Source organism: Protopterus annectens, chromosome 12.part0, assembly GCF_019279795.1.
Source record: "Protopterus annectens isolate FY-2018-M chromosome 12.part0, PAN1.0, whole genome shotgun sequence".
Lineage (NCBI taxonomy): Eukaryota > Metazoa > Chordata > Ceratodontiformes > Protopteridae > Protopterus > Protopterus annectens.
This window is the reverse complement of record NC_056746.1, coordinates 480,330,750-480,349,457: the sequence shown is the minus strand read 5'-3', so window position 1 is coordinate 480,349,457 and position 18,708 is coordinate 480,330,750. Positions and strand designations below refer to the sequence as shown.

The 18,708-nt window shown below is 37.3% G+C and overlaps 2 protein-coding genes across 2 annotated transcripts in view; one reads left to right on the top strand and one right to left on the bottom strand.

Moving 5' to 3' along the window:
- Positions 1-18,078, bottom strand: part of FAM83G (family with sequence similarity 83 member G) — a 254,449-nt gene extending 236,371 nt beyond the window's left edge. Inside the window, exon 1 of the mRNA XM_044089580.1 lies at positions 16,901-18,078. Coding sequence (XP_043945515.1) covers positions 16,901-17,350 — 450 coding nt within the window. The 5' untranslated portion in view covers positions 17,351-18,078. The remainder of the gene's footprint in view (positions 1-16,900) is intronic.
- Positions 1-18,708, top strand: part of SLC5A10 (solute carrier family 5 member 10) — a 1,811,293-nt gene that overhangs the window by 1,216,987 nt on the left and 575,598 nt on the right. The gene's annotated exons all lie outside the window — the stretch shown is intronic.

Genomic DNA, 18,708 nt, shown 5'->3' with positions numbered 1-18,708 from the left:
ATGTCCATTACTGATCTGTTTGGGACTGCAGTATTATCTTATCCCTTTCATGTTCATTACCGATCCGTTTGGGACTGCAGTATTATCTTATCCCTTTCATGTCCATTACCGATCCGTTTGGGACTGCAGTATTATCTTATCCCTTTCATGTCCATTACCGATCCCGTTTGGGACTGCAGTATTATCTTATCCCTTTCATGTCCATTACCGATCCGTTTGGGACTGCAGTATATACCGATTTTCCATCTGCATATTGCATACTTTGGTGGTCTTCAGAATGATCAATATCAGAAAAACTCATTTTATTTAATCTGTTTGAATGTACTGTCAGCTTGCAATCTGCCTTTCAGTTCTTGCTCAGTGCCAAATAACTGGCAAACCATTATCGGCTACACGTGTAATTCTGTGCAGTCAAAACGTAATGGATGACAGTTGAGCACTGAACAGTTTATGAGAAACTTGCTGCCCTTGAGTACTCAAGTCCATCTTCTGTTTATTTTTTTGAAGCCCATTAGGGTAAGTACCTCTTTCCAGAGCAAATTTAGTAACAGTCTCACAGTCTGCATCGAAACAGTAAGGGAAATCGGACCGTGAAATTACTGCACATAGTTGTATTTGCTCAGATAATCTTTTTTTTTTTTTTTTTTTTTTTTTTTTAAACGACAAGGTCAGCAAAAGCATGGCAAGCAATAAATGTTTTAAAACAGATTAACAACTCAGATGTTTTGTTAGTTTGCATCCTTTCGTTTTTTTTTTTCCAACTGTTGAGTCATTCTGAAGTTTTGGAAGGAAATATGAACGTAAAGACAAAGGAAAACGGAGGGAGAAAATTATTCCAGACCTACAAATTTAGCTTTATAAACAGTATTTTATATCACTGTAACATTTTGCAGTAAGAATTTCAGGGTGCAAAACATTTCTCATTTTAATAAAAAAGAATGTTTTTTATATATATATATATATATATATATATATATATATATATATATATATATATATATATATATATATATATAAAAACATGAAAACTGTCATGACAGTTTTTTTTTTTTTTTTTTTTTTTGCAAAGCACCAATTTTTTCTGAGCTGTAAATAAAATTATTTTTTTCTAAAATTTTTTCGAGCGATTAGTAACATGTTTTATGCACACTAATACACATTAGATATTAGATGCAAATGCATATTAGATACATGTATATAGATTAGATCTATTCAGTGGCATACCGCCTGCTCAGAGGCGATCTGTGCCTGACGTATAAAGCCATGTCCAACCCAGAATTAATGGACATGCTGTACCTCAGAAAATCCAAATCCCATCGAGCTGCGCGCTCGAGAGACTTGAACCTCAGCACTGAGATAAATAGGACATGCTGGAGGGACAGATTCATAACCCAGAGGCTCCCTTCACTCTGGAATAAAATCCCAGTCCAGGTTAGGCAGAGTCCCTCATTGACTCTCTTCAAGAGGAATCTTGATGAGTGGATGGGAGATCGTAGGCTTACCCCGGGTATCACTTCTGTGTCACTGTTAGACAGAGGCACAGTATACTAACCTCGAAAAAGGGCATAGCAAAATTAATTTAAAATGGGTGGCTAAAGCCAAACACACTCTGGCTAGGCTTATAAATGCCCTAGGGCAGATAAGCCTAGTATGAACCTATGCAAATACATATTAGATACTATTACACAGATAGATTTATAGTGTTCTAGCTAGACAGCTATGTGTTTTTGTATCAGTTTAGTTAACTCTTTTACTTATCTCATGTGCATGATTTTAGTTCTTGTCAGAGACCTGATGAAGGCTTTATTGCATGTTAGCCGCAAGCAATTTTAGCTAAACTTCAGTCTTTTTGAGTGTATATTATGCTTTTCTTAATACCAGATTTGGGAAAGTGGGTTGCAGATAGGTAATGTGTTCCTTAACTAGGATTTAGTTTGACCTAACCAGTAGTATTGTGTTGGGGTGGGTACTTGCTATTCTAAAATGTACTTTATATTTGCCTGTTTATATTGTTTAATATTAAATCAGCCTATTCAAGGCAAATATGTATATTTTCCACACCTACTTTTGTCTGAAAGTTTAGCAGCAGCTGCATATCGTAGTGCTATGAATAAAAGCAGATATTCAAGGCAAATATGTATATTTTCCACACCTACTTTTGTCTGAAAGTTTAGCAGCAGCTGCATATCGTAGTGCTATGAATAAAAGCAGATATGTTTAACATTATAAAATATTCCCGATTATTGTTTCCGAGGATCACTTGTCTGTGATGAATAAAGGCTTGTTTGTTTGGAACACTACCCGGGTTTCATGATTTTTGGGAATTATTGTGACTACGCTCATCAATGAAGTTTTAAGACCACTAGTTTCTATGTTTTTATTTTTTCCTCAACACTAGTGGTGGCGAAGCTGGAACTAGACAGATTCCTATGCTTGTTTATTTTTTATATTTCTAATAAAAAAAAAGTACTTGGACAAAATGCATTTCACCAGAAATAGTAAACTGTCACACAAAGTTAGTGCAGATAGTGAAGGATATGAGCTTATGACATTTCATCCTACAGTCTTGAGTTTGAGTCTGACAGTTTCCAATTGAGAATGTAAAACTGTGGGCACATTACTTAAAAACAGAATGCGCTCCTGGGACATTTTAGAAGGAGCCACTTGTGTCTTGTGGGCTTATTAGTTAGAAAAAAGAAGTCAGTGGAATGCCAGATAGGTGAACTACTACTGCAAAGAGTTAATATCATGAAAGAGAATGAAAAATCAAACTTCAGAGGCTGCAAAATGCATTAAAACTTGTTGGACATCAAAAACCTACAGATTCCTGCCCCGAGCAAACAGATCTTGTTCTCATAGCTGGGGAGGTAGATGAAGGTAGAAGTAGAAGATTTAGGAGGAAAAGCGGAGCTAAAAATCACAAACATTGTCAAAGTAATGTCAAGGCACAATGCCAGATGTTGAGAGGCAAGAGGGTGTTGGCCATCCATGAAACGCAGATGATCAGTAGAACTGCATTAGTAAATTGGCAAAGGAATATTAAATAGGAGAACAAGCTGTGTCTGAAGTGGTTCAGTTAAATGCAGCTTGGGACACTTCTTAACAAGGCTTTTGGCTTTAGAAAAGAAATACTGTGCCTTTGTGTTTTTCTGAAAGTTTAGCAGCAGCTGCATATCTTATTGGCACCCAACTACAAATACTGATACCCAAGAAGAACCTAGTGTAACCTCCATTTAAGGACAATGTCTCTCTAAGCTTATATGGTGTGAGAAAGGTAGAAGTGCAGTTACATAAGCAGATAGGTTTCTGCATCAAAAGTAGTGGAGTTTTATTCATAAAAATTAACAAAGAAGCAGACAACAAATAAGGAAGAATAGCAATTTTTTGAAAGGGAAGCAACTGTGAAAACAGGACAAACTTCATATGTAGTGCCTTACTGTCTGCTCAAATAGATGAGAAGGATACCAAAAACAGTGAATCAGAAATGCGTCAATGTCATTAAAGCCATGACTCATTGTGATGCTGATTTCAGAGAAGGAACTGCTGGGGTTATAAATACCCAAGTACAACATATGCAATAAAACTAGTGATTACTTCCAACTGTGCTGAGGTGAGATGGGGTGTGTATAGGATGTGTATAGAACTACGATATGCCAAGTATAACACTAAAAAAAAAAAAAAAAAAAAAAAAAAGTGCAACATGAAATAAAGTATCCATGTTTAAAGTTCCTATGTTTGCTGTCAGGTACTTACCACTATTACAGACCTAGGTGCTACCACACGGAAAAAATGTGGTTTTCAAGTTAATGTTGCAATTCTCTCATAACCATTCTATATTTTACTAAATAAGAAACTTTGTCAGAGCCAGACTTACAAATACATCAACATCAGGTCTGAAACAAACCCAGGACACAACTCCACCAATACATTCTTACTACAATCCCATTTCAACCTAACCAAGTAAACAGATTGAAAACAATTTTGCAAAGATTGTTTTCTATGTATTTTTTGTGCTTGGACCACTTATGTATACATAAAAGCTGAAGCCTATTTATTGGCTTAATCAAGGGCAGAATGCATATATGCATGTTAAAAAGTTGCAATAGTAAACAGCAATGCAAAAGATATTCAAGTCAGATTCAGACCATCACAGACATTAAGAAACAAAACTACTGCTGACTTGCATGTACTGTCTAGCATGTATCAGCTTTTATTCCGTCCTAAATTCTAACTTTTCACTTATGGTTTTGCATTTTCCTGCCAAAGCATGCCAGTTGCTTAACTAGTCTAGATTCACCATATTATGTCTCCTCTGCCCTTGCGCCTCTGGTTGTAAACAGTCTGCAAGGACCATTGCACATACCCAGTAAACAAATAAGACATCCTATGCTAAACACATATCTGCTCCCATCAAACTGTCATTCTTTTATTGGATCAAACAGCATGTAAAAGAAATGAAGGAGGTGGGACCAGCAAGGGTTTTTTTTTTTTTTTTTTTTTTTTTTTTTTTTTTTAAAAAAGAGTTGCAAACAATGACAGGGAAGTAAAAAGGCTAAATTAAACTCTTCAGAGGCTAGTGCCTGTCAGGGGGTCTCCTTTGGAATTTGATGTGCTCTGTTGGAAGGCATGGGGGAAGGGTTAAGAAGGGACACACAGCTGCCAGGTCATGAGAACCTAGGAAATTCTGTCGTGTCATGTGACATCTCTGATGACTGGCTGAGCTTGAAGGCAGAGTGTCACATTTCCCCTAGCTGCATGTCCCATCTTCCTAATCTTTTCAGTCTTCATATCCCTGTAGCAGATTATGAACTCATATTGACACAGAGATTTCTCAAGGCTCTAAAATTTAGAATATCTTTTTTTCCTTTTTGCACTTCAGGTCACATTTTACCCAGTGGAAGCATCATTTTACACCATGTTCTTTTGACTGTGGTTTAAAGAAGATGGTGGGGGGATTCAGTTTGTTCATGTTGTTGCTGACTAGGAATAGCCTTTAACATGGTGGTGTGCAGTAAGCTACAGCTTTGTACTCTTCATCATAGGGTTCTCTAGCTACTAGATTAATCCCATCCCCTTTACGTCTTATACATGTTATTTGTTCCATTAAAAGAATCTGGCATACTGTGCAAGAGTACAGATGTAGGTAAAGCTTGGAAAATAGAAAGCCAGGTCCCATTTGGTTATACATGTTCCCTTCAGATGATCGAAGTTTTCTGAATGTAGATTTCCATACAGTGCGGAATGTGAAATTTTCCCTTTTACTCGCTGTAGTGTAATCTCGGAGTTGGTATACATAGCAGGGGGTGTGGGGAGTGCAGGCAAGGCTTGCCCCCCTGCAAAATCTAGGAAAATGTTTTTGTTTTTCTTTCAGGTATTCAAAGTTTTGAAACTTCGATCATCTGAAGTAGATCCGGTTATACCCATCTCATACGAAATCAGTTGTATGCACAGCACAGGCATCGCCATCGTCCTAGCATGATGTAAAATAACTATCGCCTAAAGTTAAAATATCACAGTCAGTTTGGTCACACTGAGCACATTTCCTACACATATCCATGCAAGTAGATGTTTTTCTTAACATGCATCTCAAGCTGAGCTTTACCTCTAAGAAAAAAATGATGACTTTCCTTTCAGGAACTGGAGGAGCTTTATCATATTCCAAACTTAAGCATGTACATGGTTTCAGGACTTGGGAGGACTCACGCTACCCTACAATCATTTCAGTTACTCCTAAGCTGCTACCCCCTCCCAGTTATCCTTAGTTTTCCATGGTGCGTAACTGGTGCTAGAATGGTTATGATAACAGTTTTGTTAAGGATGTAGCAACACTGCCTTCTGTATGTTGTCAAGTGTGTATTTACATTTATGCCTGTAATTTGTTTGCCTTACTACAAGAATTTTTACAAACAGCAATGGATTAAGCTGTCTTTGTGGTCTGTTTCCCTCATGGCTGGATGCAGCTGTGTGTAGGCAACACAAAGTATAAAAGCATGGGGTGGAGGTCTTTTAACAACTATAAATTCCACTGTGCTTTCCGTCCCCTACACAAAAATGTAGTCACTGCTAAATTGGACAGTACTACATTTTTAACCTAATTTGCATAAGGAATACAACTCTCATCATCTAGCCCTTTTCATGCAGCTCAGTTGGGTATAGAAAAAGTGTAAAAAAATCTAAGGTGTGTGTAAACTTCACTCTTTCTTCATTAGTCTAATAGATTATTTTATTGGGTTGTAAGTAAATCAGGGGTAAGAGATGGGTAGGGGCAAATATGTGCAAGCTTTTTGGACTCACATAAAAACATGATTAAAGTCAATAATGCTTGTATAACCGGAAAACATTTTTTACACCCAGTTTGATAAATAAAACATGTTTGGTTTGGAAAGCTGTCCCCGATCTAATGTATACTGGAAGTAATGCAGATTTAATGGTTAACCTAGCCGACTTGTTGAATGTGTACAGCAGACAATCTGGGCTTTTCGCCCTGAAGCTGATGGACAAATTATGTAAATAAATGCACTTCATGTTACTATGTGGAGTAATTGTGCAGAAATCAGGAAAAGCTGCTTGTTAGGAATGGAAAAATAAACTGGATCATGGCAGTGAATAATGCAACCCAGACATGCACTTCCAATATTCCGTCAGAGGGAAGCAAGCAGGGTGTTACATAATCACTCCTTTTCTTTCACACTTAGGCCACTAACCACCATCTGTGGTGTCATCAAGGTTTTATCCTGCTATGCCACGGAGCTTGAAGCAGTAGAGTAATTCTAATGTATCGTGCATCAATAGTAAAGTGCTTTCTGTGGGAAAAAAAAAGAACCATTGTTGTTCTGAATTCCTGCCCTCGTGTTAAAAGGCAAAATGAACTTCAGACAATTTCTGGTATTGGCTTCCTCCCAACCAACTGTATATACTACAAATTAAGGTTAACCAGCAGATTAAAATTTCCCTACCCAGTTTTAAGAACTGTATTATATGTCTGTACATACATTCTTAAATGTCCATGTCTGTTTTTGAGCCTACTATCTTTTCAGAAAGGTTGGCAGTCTACAGTCTTTCTATGAAATGATGCTTCTTATATCATTTAGATGTTCTCCACTTCAGGTTTAAAATATGGCTTCACTTCATACAGCTAAAAGTGCAGATTATACATATTTTTGCCTTCCTTTGAACTAACTTAGAATAATGAAATCTCAGAAGTTATAAAAATGTTTAACATGAGGTTTTTACCAGCTGTCAATACAAAGGAATTTGTTTCTTCCTGGTGATGCCTGCCTCTGTCTGTATATCAGTAGTAAAGATGGGCTTTTACTGCAATCTATATGTAGGAGTAACAGTACCTTTGTTTTCCGTTTGTGATGCCTCATCTTAAGCATCCCAGCAAATTCTACCAGCCCAGAGTAGCTGTAACAAAAATTTAACTTCCTTGGCTTTTTCCTTATTAAAACACTTCCTCTAGTCTGTCAATCCTTGCCAGAAATTATAAGGTCACAACTGTTGTTATCCACAATCTCCATTTATGTTATCCCTTGCATTACCTTATTTCAATGTCTACAGCTTTCAAACATATTTTTAGGCTCCTTTCTTATTCCAGTCTCCTTTCATTCCCCTTTGGCATTTCTTATGCCTGTATTCTTCAGTGACTCAGTGCTTTTCTTTATATGTTTCAAAATACAATCTATTGCTTTTCTCACAGTGAACCTTATTGTAATGACCAATGTCTTCACACTAACAGATATGACTTTTGATAAGTATTTTAATAGACTGTACATGCCTCCAATCAGTTGGCATCAAGGATTAATTTATTTAATTATGCTTGTAAGGTTATTACATAGAGCATAATGCCATGCCTCCAGCTTATCTTGTTTCATTGCTTAAATACTTCTCAAGAACAGTACAGTATTTGTACTTTGCACATTCTGCCTTTTCTTATACCACTGAACAATGCCATTTGCAATTGGCCCTTGCTTCACTACAGGATACAGTTTGTAGAACAATTTATAAATGACTTAAGACCCCTCAACTGTTCTTACGTTGGAGGAATGTACCTTTTTCCAGCCCCGATTTATCCCTTTACACAATTTTCTGAATCCTGTCTTCATGTGATTTTTGAAGCTGTCTAGTGCATAGAAAAACAGAAATCACAACCAACTTACTAGTGGCAACAATAATTTAAAGAAACAGGACACATCTTACAACTCCCTTTTTTCGGAAGCAAAAAAAATGCAAATGACCTTGCGAGGAAGAATTCTGTGACAGAATTCATTAACGTCTATAGATTTTACACTGTCCTTTTGATAATGTGCTTATATCTTTGTATCATTTTTGTCACGGTTTTTATAAACCCGTTTCTGAATAGTATCCCACATTCCTACTGAAAGCGGGAAGATATGTGCCGTTTGGTATTCAAAATTAGATGTCCAGGTTTTTAGCTGGATATTTCTACTTTGAGTGCCTTTGCCCCATCTCCAATGTCTGCAGGGCGAGAGGTATGATGACTGGCCATGCTGCTACTTTACTTTGTGTGCAACTCTTTCGGAGTATATGCTGCACATAGTCTTATAACAACGGTTAAAAATCTAGTTCCAAAACGATAAGGGATTTGAAATGAGGACGTTTCCTCATGCTGATTTTTGCAACTGCTTCTGTGAATGTTTAGTACCAGTTCTGTTCTCTGTTGCTTTTACAGTGTCCCTCAAATGCCATTATGTCTCCACAGTGTTCCGTCCCTCCTTGTACGTTATCTGTTTTGTCAGGGCCTTTGAAATTTTTACTTCATTTGACCTCTGACTTATCACAATATCATATTTCAGTTCTGCAGTTATGTAACAGCCTGGCTCTTATGTAAACATAGGACAATCTGTTAATGTACTGCAGAGAATTGAGGGTATTGAATTGTCAGTCATCTTCATCCTATAGTTGATTCAAGGTCTACTCTGTAGTCATTTAACGAGACACTGCTTCCATGTCACCCCCCAAAAAGGAACTCGTGTCTAAAGTATTTTCATGGTTAACAAAAAATGTAGTGTGCAAAAATTTATTGTAGTGTTTTTAAAAAGTTTTTCCCCACATGATGGAATTTTCTCAAAGCTACTCCTATAAAAGTACAAAAATGTTTTTATCAGTTACATGAACAAACAACACTGCCACCATGTAAAATCTGAATGTGAGGACTGTACAGAAACTATTTTGATGATTACAGCTGATCAAAACACATTGCATTTATTCTAATGGTGCAAACAGAAGTTTTTTTTTTTGTTTGTTTTTGGAAGGAGGTAACATTTTCCCATGATATTCCCAAACTTGTTTTAACAGTTCCAAGGTCACAGTACTGGGGAGGTAGAGATTTCTTAAGCAACACACAGCATTCTCAAAGAGCATCTGTTTTTGCTCTTAGAAGAGATAGCAAATGATTTTTTAGGAACTGCTCTGCAAACACACACAAGGCAGCCATAGATAACCAAACAAAATACTTTGGTGGTCCAACAAAAACTGCAACAGAAACAGGTTTTACTGCTTTCAGTTGCTGAATTCGGACATGAAAGAGGTTTTTGTGCAACTTTATAGCACAGGTATGGATATTTTGTAATTGGTCTTATTTGCTGATAAAAGTAAAACCCTTGTTTAAAGGAATGATTTGAAAGTACAGAGTGGCAGCTGACTTACTTGTCCCACGGCATGAAGGTGGTGGTTCTGGAAATGGTACAAAAAGTGTTTAGTGTAGCTCACTCACAACATGTTATTCTAACCATTGGACAGTTTGGCCACATGATTAGCACACAGAAAAGTTGTACTTATAGCCATAATTACTAGGCTATACGTTTGGATACAAACAGTAGTTTCCCAATTCTGCTGTGCAGAAATCCAACCTTAAGGACGTCCTTGAAACAAAGATAACTCAGGGATCTCGCTTTTATTGTATGCATATTTGGTGAATACTAAACTCAAAAATAAAAAGAATATTATGTATCTGATTGCATCAATTATTTTTTTTAATGTAAAGTTTTTAATAAATTTTCCTTTTGGGGAACTAGAGACACTAGAATTTGTAAAGATTGTTGCATTAGCTTGCAAAGTAACAATTTCCTGAGTTAATGTTGCACCTTACATGTAAAAAGGTGAAAGATTCACACCAAGAACAAGTTGCTAAAAATGTTCCCTTCATTTATGCATACCTTTGTATCAAAGGATAATTATTTCTTCCTAATACGTGCTTCATGTTTAATAACCGTTTTGCCTATTTTAAAGCAGTAACTTTTTATTACTATAATATAAATATCTCCTGTGTGGCATGCAGTAGGACATTGCCTGTTCTGACAATCATGTAGCCTACAGACGTGCCTCCTTACCCTATGGTCAAGCTGCAGTATTACACTTGACCTACAGACATAATCCAAATATCCCTGACTTTGCAAAATGTCTATGGTTTTGCCCATATATTTTTGCCCCATCTATCATAAAATGTTTGATGTTTCTTGTAAATCATGGAGGTTAACAATCACTCCATAATGACAAGGGTTTCAAATTTCTCACTGTTCAGAAAATGCATGCTGATACACAATCTATTATAGTAACAGTAAGTGTGAATTAGAGTAAGATTTATTAAAATCACCTCAGTTTGGGGGTTTGACACTCATTATATTTGGAGAAGTAGAAAACTAGGTCTACATATTTATTTATTTACTGATGTTTGATTCCTGGGGAAAGTCCAACTGGGTAGGAGACGAGGGAGAAAAACTCCAAAGTATTACAAAACATTTTAACAGAAATAATTTAACAGTCTTTAAAAATAACACAATAAATAGACAAACTACAGTTTAAACAACTACACCAAATATGAAAACATTGGTTAAGAATAGTTACAAGTTACATGACATGGCTTTAATAGAGAAATTTTAGCCAGTTTAGAGAGAAATTAAAGGTAAGCTAGTAAGATACAAACAGAGATTGCAATACAAAAAGTGTGAGAAAAGCAGGCTTATGGTATATTAAGAGAAAAAGCCAGGGGAGATAAATGGACAGAGGTAAGAAGAGCGTGAAGAAGGGAAAGTAAGCAGATTAGGGGTATAGTTTATCCTGGTGTTGAGCAAAAAGCCAGCATTTGGTTAGGAAGTCTTTCAGAATGGTTTTGAAGGATGGGAGGAATGGCATTGACCTGATGGACAGACATAAGGAGTTCCAGTCTTTGCAACATAGTACGAGTGCAGACAATAGCCAGCAGATTGGATAGGTTTATGGACAGATACGGCTCACCTTAATGTCAAGCTGCTGAATAGCATTCACAGTTTATAATATCACAACAGCAAATACAGTATCATGGGATCAGAAAGACTCAAACTTTGTAGCACAGAAAAACAAAAACATAGATGCCAATAGCAAACAAGCTGTTCTCCATCAAGAGCTGGTAGTTACCTGTTGAGGTTTGTATTGGCAATGCTTCTGGACTTTGGCCAAACAGCAGCAGCAATTACTTCACAGATGGTATTAAATTATTTCTAAGCAACTGAACTTACAGTCTAAATAATGATGCAGTTACTCTATTCTTCACCACTTATTGTGGTAAAACTGTTTTATGCAAGCTTTAAACATTTCGGAGTATTATCACATCACTATTGACACGTCTGAACTACTGTGATTTAGGCATAGCACAGTGATCTTGACCCAGAGATTTAGCCCTTTCTCTCCTAGATATATTGATGTGCCACATGTTTGTGTCTTTCGGCTTTTCCCGGTTAGGGGTCGCCAAAGCGGAACTCCGGTCCGCTAATGATTGGTAGTTGAATTTTACATACCAGGTTACCAGCCCTGATGCACAACCTTCAATGAAGGTACGCCCATTCACGCATGTCTCCACGCAGAAGACGCTCTAGCCAAGAATCGAACCGGACAGCGTCTTACTGTGAGGTGACAACGCTACCGCAGCGCAACATACTTAGACCTTTTATGGATACATACTTTATAAGCCCATTTTAGTATGGATTCTTTCGTTCATTTTGATGTCACAGGTTTGATGCCAGCACAGCTACTGAAATGAAAGTAAACCCAAGAGCCATAATAAGTCAGAGAAGATAACATGTCCTGTTTTCTTTGTAATCTAACTAGAACAGATTCCTGTAAGAAGAGAGATCATTTTGATCAGTTATTCAACAGAGTCAAACTAAGTTACAGACAATGATACATTATTGCTCTTTGTTTAGCTGTACAAAAAAAAAAAAAAAAAATGAAATTCCACTTCTCAGCAAATGTGGTTTAAGTCTAAGTGATTGAATCTGTTTGGACCCTAACTGTTGAGTTAATCAGTGGGTTACATTGATAAAGTAAAGCTGGTATGGAAACTTTAAACCATCACTTCCTCAAAGAGAGAGAGCTTGAGAAAGTATTTTAGTCTTAGCAATTTTTATTTAAAAGCCATCTACTGCTTATATGGAGAGTACTGCCTTTTTTGTCCATTTACAAAGTGCTACTCTCCCTGTTGTAGGACCCAAACCTTAGAGTCCAGAAATGCTTCGGGGTATTTTATCCCCTCCACTTCAATTTTTCCTGCCACAGATCATGAAGGTTCTATTTTTATTCTTCCCTTTTCAAATCTCATGTTACTGTCTCAATCTGCTTGACCAAGGCCTAATCATACTACTTTCTGTTGTTTTAGTATTATTTGCCACTTAACAGTTTTACACTTTGATATTTTCTTACTTAGGTCAGCTACGTGCGCACATTAACAACAAAAGTGAAACTGTTCAGTCAGTTTTTGGTTAACTATGTGAAGAACAGGGTTTAAGTTAGTTATCCAACCCTATGTAAACAAACAGGTTAGTACACACATTTTTTGACCAGTGAAATGTGACTTGTGTACATAATTTAAGGCCAGTTGGAAACAAAATAAACTGACAGTGGATCTTACCATCTGTTTGAACTAAAAACTTTTACACTTGAGAGGTCAAACATCTCAGAAAAGTTATGAGGGAAAGTCTGGTAATTGCTTATGGACTGCAAGTTTTACTACTTAACCTATGGTGGTTCTCTTGCTTTGAATAGGGGGTCAAATGTGTAAAACTAGCCTTCAGTTAGCAAACTTTTGGATCCTTCAGTGAAAACAAATGTGACTGCTTTTGAGGCGATAAAGTTACTAACTCATAGCACTGTCATTCTATTTAAATGAAGGAGAATGCTTTCTTATGTTTAACATGATTCACATAAAAGGGAACACAAACTGCACTGTGGTAGAAATAAAACCTATGGAAGCCAAGACCACACCAGTACAGCAAAGCTCCATGCTCCCTTTTTTGGGGAAAAGAAATTCAAGCTCTTTGCTCATCATCTTAATTTCTTGCACGTCTACTTTTGCTACCAAGGACTCTATATTACTTGCAGCTACATAACATTTTTCTCACAATGCATTTCCATCAATAGACATTCATATCTACAGCGGATGTATTCATACAACTTTTTGCTTATATAGCTGTAACGCAGGATGTGACATGGCAATCTGTGTACTATTGTCAGAGTTACAACTGCTGTAAAATATACCATATTAAAAATGCAAGTTGTATTAAAAATTTTGGGGGGATATGGACATTGCACTTCAACCTCTTTTATAAATGTTATCAACTTTAAAAGGTCACACTATAGTGAAATGTGGGCAACTTTTAAGAAGAGCTAGGTATTTCACCATTAGCACAAAATAGTTATCACTACACAAAAATGTATTTGCCCAATTTAATCAGCACACCCTTAAATATACTGGAGGTTTTGTGCTGTAAAATATCTGTTCACCTACACAGTCTCAGGACTACAGTGTTCATGGGAATTACACCAAAACTATTATATTTGCAGAGAGAGCAAGTCCAGTGCATCCCCAACCCCCCCCCCCCACACCCAAAATCACACATAACAGGATGCAAACTGAACTTAGTCAGACAAAAGGCTACATGGAATAAATAAGCTTGTCTTTTCTTGGATACAAGGGGGTCCTAATCTCAGGACAAGAATGTTGGCACGAGCAAGACAGTGAAAAGCAAATGTGAAATGAGCACCTGTGAGGAACCCAAGCTGCTAAAGAGCTTAACCTGTGTAGAAGTAGGTCCAACAGTGATGCAACAAGTTCTAGGTCATGTGATCACAGGTTTACTATAGCATGGCTACTACTGGAGAGTGGCATCTGTTACCAAGAAGCCACAGTTAAGTTCTCTTACAGATAGTAACTGTATTACAGGGAATGCTGGGTAAAGAGTTAAAAGAGCACATTAATCATGCTAGGGGTTTCTCAGAAAGACAGCCAAGTGTTCCAAGTAACAGATGCATTTTGCAGCATGAACATATTTATTGTGAGACTCGGAATCCATCAGTTAAAACATTTGAAAGGCCCTTGTTACCCTTAAAAACAAGGATTATGCCTAGTACGCCTTACCTTGTTAATGAAAGGGTAAAAAGATGGCAGAAGAAACTCTCATGTGTGAAGTAATGTGTCTAAAATGTGAGCTCTGTAAATGGTGCCCTAAGGGAAGGGAGGTGTTGTAAGTTTCACCCAAGGGTGTGACAGTGCAATCCTTTTCTTGTCCGTGTTGCTTTCTGTACGTATGCTGTACGTGTAACATCTTGACAGCGAGTACATTAAAGTATATTTACTTGACTGGTACCTGGAGTTGATATAGGAGTGGCATGGCTAGCTTACCTGTTCATAGTATGGATGGGGAAATAATGGAATCAAACCCAGGACTACAGCTGACCTCTTTAGCTGCCCAAGTAATACCTACTTGCTGCTAAATCTACTCAGCTCTAAACTCACAGTAAGTACCAAGAGATCTTCTCTCAGTTGTACAAGAAAAAAAAAGCTCTCCCCACAGCTGTTGTATGAAAAGAAACCTAGGCTGTACAAACTTCATTTAGCAATGTAACCTACAGTGGCACTGTATACTCATATGCCCTCAGATTACATTTCCATGTCAAATAAAAAAAAAAGTCGTGGCCAGGAACAGCTAACAAACAACAGTAATTAAGGGCTCCAGGAACAGCTAACAAACAACAGTAATTAAGGGCTCCTGCTCCTAACTCAAGGGCACTGCTTGAAAAGCTAGTTTTATTCAGAGGTGCTTGAAGGACCAAAAATCTGCTTTAATCATATATGGCATATCAGCCATCTAAAATGCCCAGATTTAGTACTGCATTAAAATAAGTGTTGTGATTTTTTTTTTTTGCCACAGTGATATTAACTTCCTTAAACAGGCTAAATTTCCAAGTAAGCATAGCAATACATACCTATCTGGTCTTTGCTTTCATAAGTACCCAGACCCCATCCAGAGCTCTCAACCTCTTAGAGCAAGAAATCTCGACAAAACCATAAATAATGGTGGAGGGCAAGAGACAGGCCCAAAAATAGGGACAGATTTTAAATACTGCTCTTACAAACTTAGAAAGGTGATAACAGGTTTTGCATTAGCATGAATTTTCTGAAGGGTATGAAGTCTAAATCTTAAATGCCCTGACTTCAGTCCTCAAAGATTTGGCACTGGCTTGCTAGAAAAAGAATATACACAAAATTGTGGTTACATCTAACAGGCCAAAAAATGAGGAAAAAAATCTGTACAGTTGAGAGTTATGAAACCATCTTTAGTGAGTTACAACATCTGGGAATTGCTGTGCCCTTCCTGGTGGTTATGTGCTCACACTGCTCAATATTTCTGTACACTTGATTCAGGAAGTTTAGAAGGCCATTGTTTCTATTCCCATTCCAGGAACTTTGATTAATGCTCCATTGTAGACACTATACGGTAGTAAAATTGTGTGGTTGTACTTATATGAATGCGTGTTGCGTGTGTTTGGGGAAGAGTACTATCTTTTGTCATGATGCTTGGTGGATAAGACATCAGATGGATGTCCTATTTAACTGAGCTAATGGTACGTCAAGTAGAAATCCCATGACACTTATTGAAAGGAGATTTTATTTAATTTCATTTTGACCTTATTAACTGGGGTAGACCACTAATCCCATTGGGCCTAATTCAGTCTCAACCCAGGAAGGGGGGGGGGGGGGGGTTAAACACAATAGATAAATAACATTACATACATAGTGAATGAGAGATTTAAGGTATCCTGGCCAAAGGATATACGTTCAGCATAAACACCACCTTGGGCTAGCAGTGAAAATACACCAAGACCTAGTGGGACTAACAAGATCAACAACATAATAAATAAAATGTGTAAATCATAATCTAAAGTATTCTAGGAACTGTGTCTCCATAATCATACATATTTTATAATGAAAAGACACATCTCTGACTCTGAAACACTAAGACTTATTGAAATTACATTTTAATAATGGAAAACATCCACAGGTTTCCTGCCAAATGCCATTTTATGCTGAACATTATTATAATGAAATCAGTCACCAGTGAAACTGGGTTTTTAGCTCACAGTTACTATTGAAAAGGGGTCTGTGGCATAAAGTTTAAAGGGTTTGGGGCAATCCTAACTGTGCTAGTGGTTACCAAGTTTCTAGTACAGAATTACTTGTAGCAACCAAGGGAACGCTCTCTGCAGGTGGTGTGATTACTAGTTAAGCAGTTTGAAATGCCAGGATTAGGCCTCACGTAACACAACTCCCCTTCCTACAAAGTGATGGGGTCTTGAAGAATTAGGACCCCCCCCCCACACACACACACACACACACACACACACAGCAGAATTAACAGGATACTTTGGGAAGTAGTAGAGACATTCACAAAAGGTACAGCACACAAACAAGTTACACCTGGTCACTACAAGTTAACCAGCGCCTTGTTTCTTAAAGAAATGACTAGAGCAAAGTGTATGCTTTAAGATACATATTTTTTTATAGTTATCAAACATTTGTATAATTTGAAATGATTTAAAAAAAAAAAAAAAAAAATCAGGTTCTTACCTTCTGTGCTTGGCTTATCATTTTCCTAACCACTTCTTTGATATGAGTTTGCCCTTCCATAGGAGGCTGGGTATACACATTAGCTCTCGTCACCCCCCTGTAAGCAGCACTGTCTGGCCATCCCAAATCCAGTGAAGGGATACTAATATCCGATCTAGAAGGCCAGTATTCCAAGGAAGCCACTTCACTTTGGTCATTGTCTCTTTTAACTTTTTCAGACCCAGGTATATAGTTTTCTGCTATTTGCAAGAGTCTTTGTATTTCCACTTCAGAGAGAAATTGCCTGATGTTCTCTTTTTTAATTACTTCAGAGAAGGTTTCAATTCCTGTGGAAAGCAAGCTTTCTAGTGCTAGCCTTTGTTCCTCACTGAAGAAAAACTCTGGTTTGGACTCGGTTAGTCTCCAGTTCACATGATTGTCATCTAAGCATTGTACCTGTGACAAAGCCATGTCTTCTGTGAATCAATAGGCTTACAAGTCTAATTCAGCAGAGGATTTGAAACAGAAAAATACCAAAGGTGTCTTTTTTTGTCCCACAGAATTATAAAGTGCTAAAATTTGAAAAAAAAAAAAAAAGTAATACTGCAACAAATGAACAGCCTTTTGATTTCCAGATATTGAATTAGCTTCCTACAAATACTTGGCATCCACAGTGTGAATATTAACCACACAAATATACAACTCTCTTAGGTGGCAATTTAAATTAAGTCCACTTAGAAGCTGTTGTTTTGTTTGTGCTGCTCAGAAGGACAAACTAAATATATAAACACACATCCCCAGATAAGCTTACTGTTTTCTGTGAATCTGCTTAGTATGGGATTATCTTCCTTCCTTTCTTTGAAGCTTTCTTCAGATTGTGATGAGACAAAAGTTCCCCGTTTCTTATCAAAGAGGTATATTCCAGGTTTGTGTCAGTGAATAGTGCTAGCTGGTGTAATTAATCTTCCCTCTACAGGCTTGTTGGCTTGTCAAAGTTTTTAATAGCTTCTGCTGCCCTTGCTGTATGAAGAGAGGGAGAGATCCGTTTCAGTGCACTAGCCGGCTCTGTAGACACTACTAGGCAGGTAAACGGACACAAGCTCTGACGACATTGATCCACCCTGCCCCACCTGTATCATGTGACCTTTGATGATGATGAGGATGATGAAACAATCAGACTAATGCTAGACAACAGCTGCAACTGCATTTGAATCCACACAACTGAAGTTTGGATCAGATTACCAGAACTGCTTTGCAGGCTGGCCCACCAAACTCCACCCTGTGACATCACTAGAGCCACCCCTTAGTCAGACTTTAGCTGTGTAATTTGCACAGTTTCCTACTTAATCCACTGAGCTTTCACATGCAGTGTCAAGCGCTGTGTTCTCAGCTGCTGCTTGAAGAAGAACCAGTTTATATCCAGTAGCAGAACTATGTGGAATGTGGCATGTAAGCAAATGTCTGGGCTTTTCAAAAGAACAGAATAACTCTTCTCCCATACTGTCTGTGATTACTTTTTATTAAATGAGAAACTCTAAATATGAAGGTATATCCAAATTTCATACATCAGTCTTTTACTTATATAAAATATTATCTGTTTAAATCCCTTGATTTATTTTCTACATTTGTTTCTTAAACATGTGCCACTCATAAACCTTGACTCTCGAGGATTGTCACTGTTGAAGTGACACCTTGACCCCATGTGTAAAAATGGGAAAAAGAGGTTATGGATCGATGGATGGATTTGTTAACCTTGCCCACTAGACACAGTTATATTTACAAGGTTGATTTGGAAGCATTTTTCAGTTAAACACAATTTAGAAAAGGAA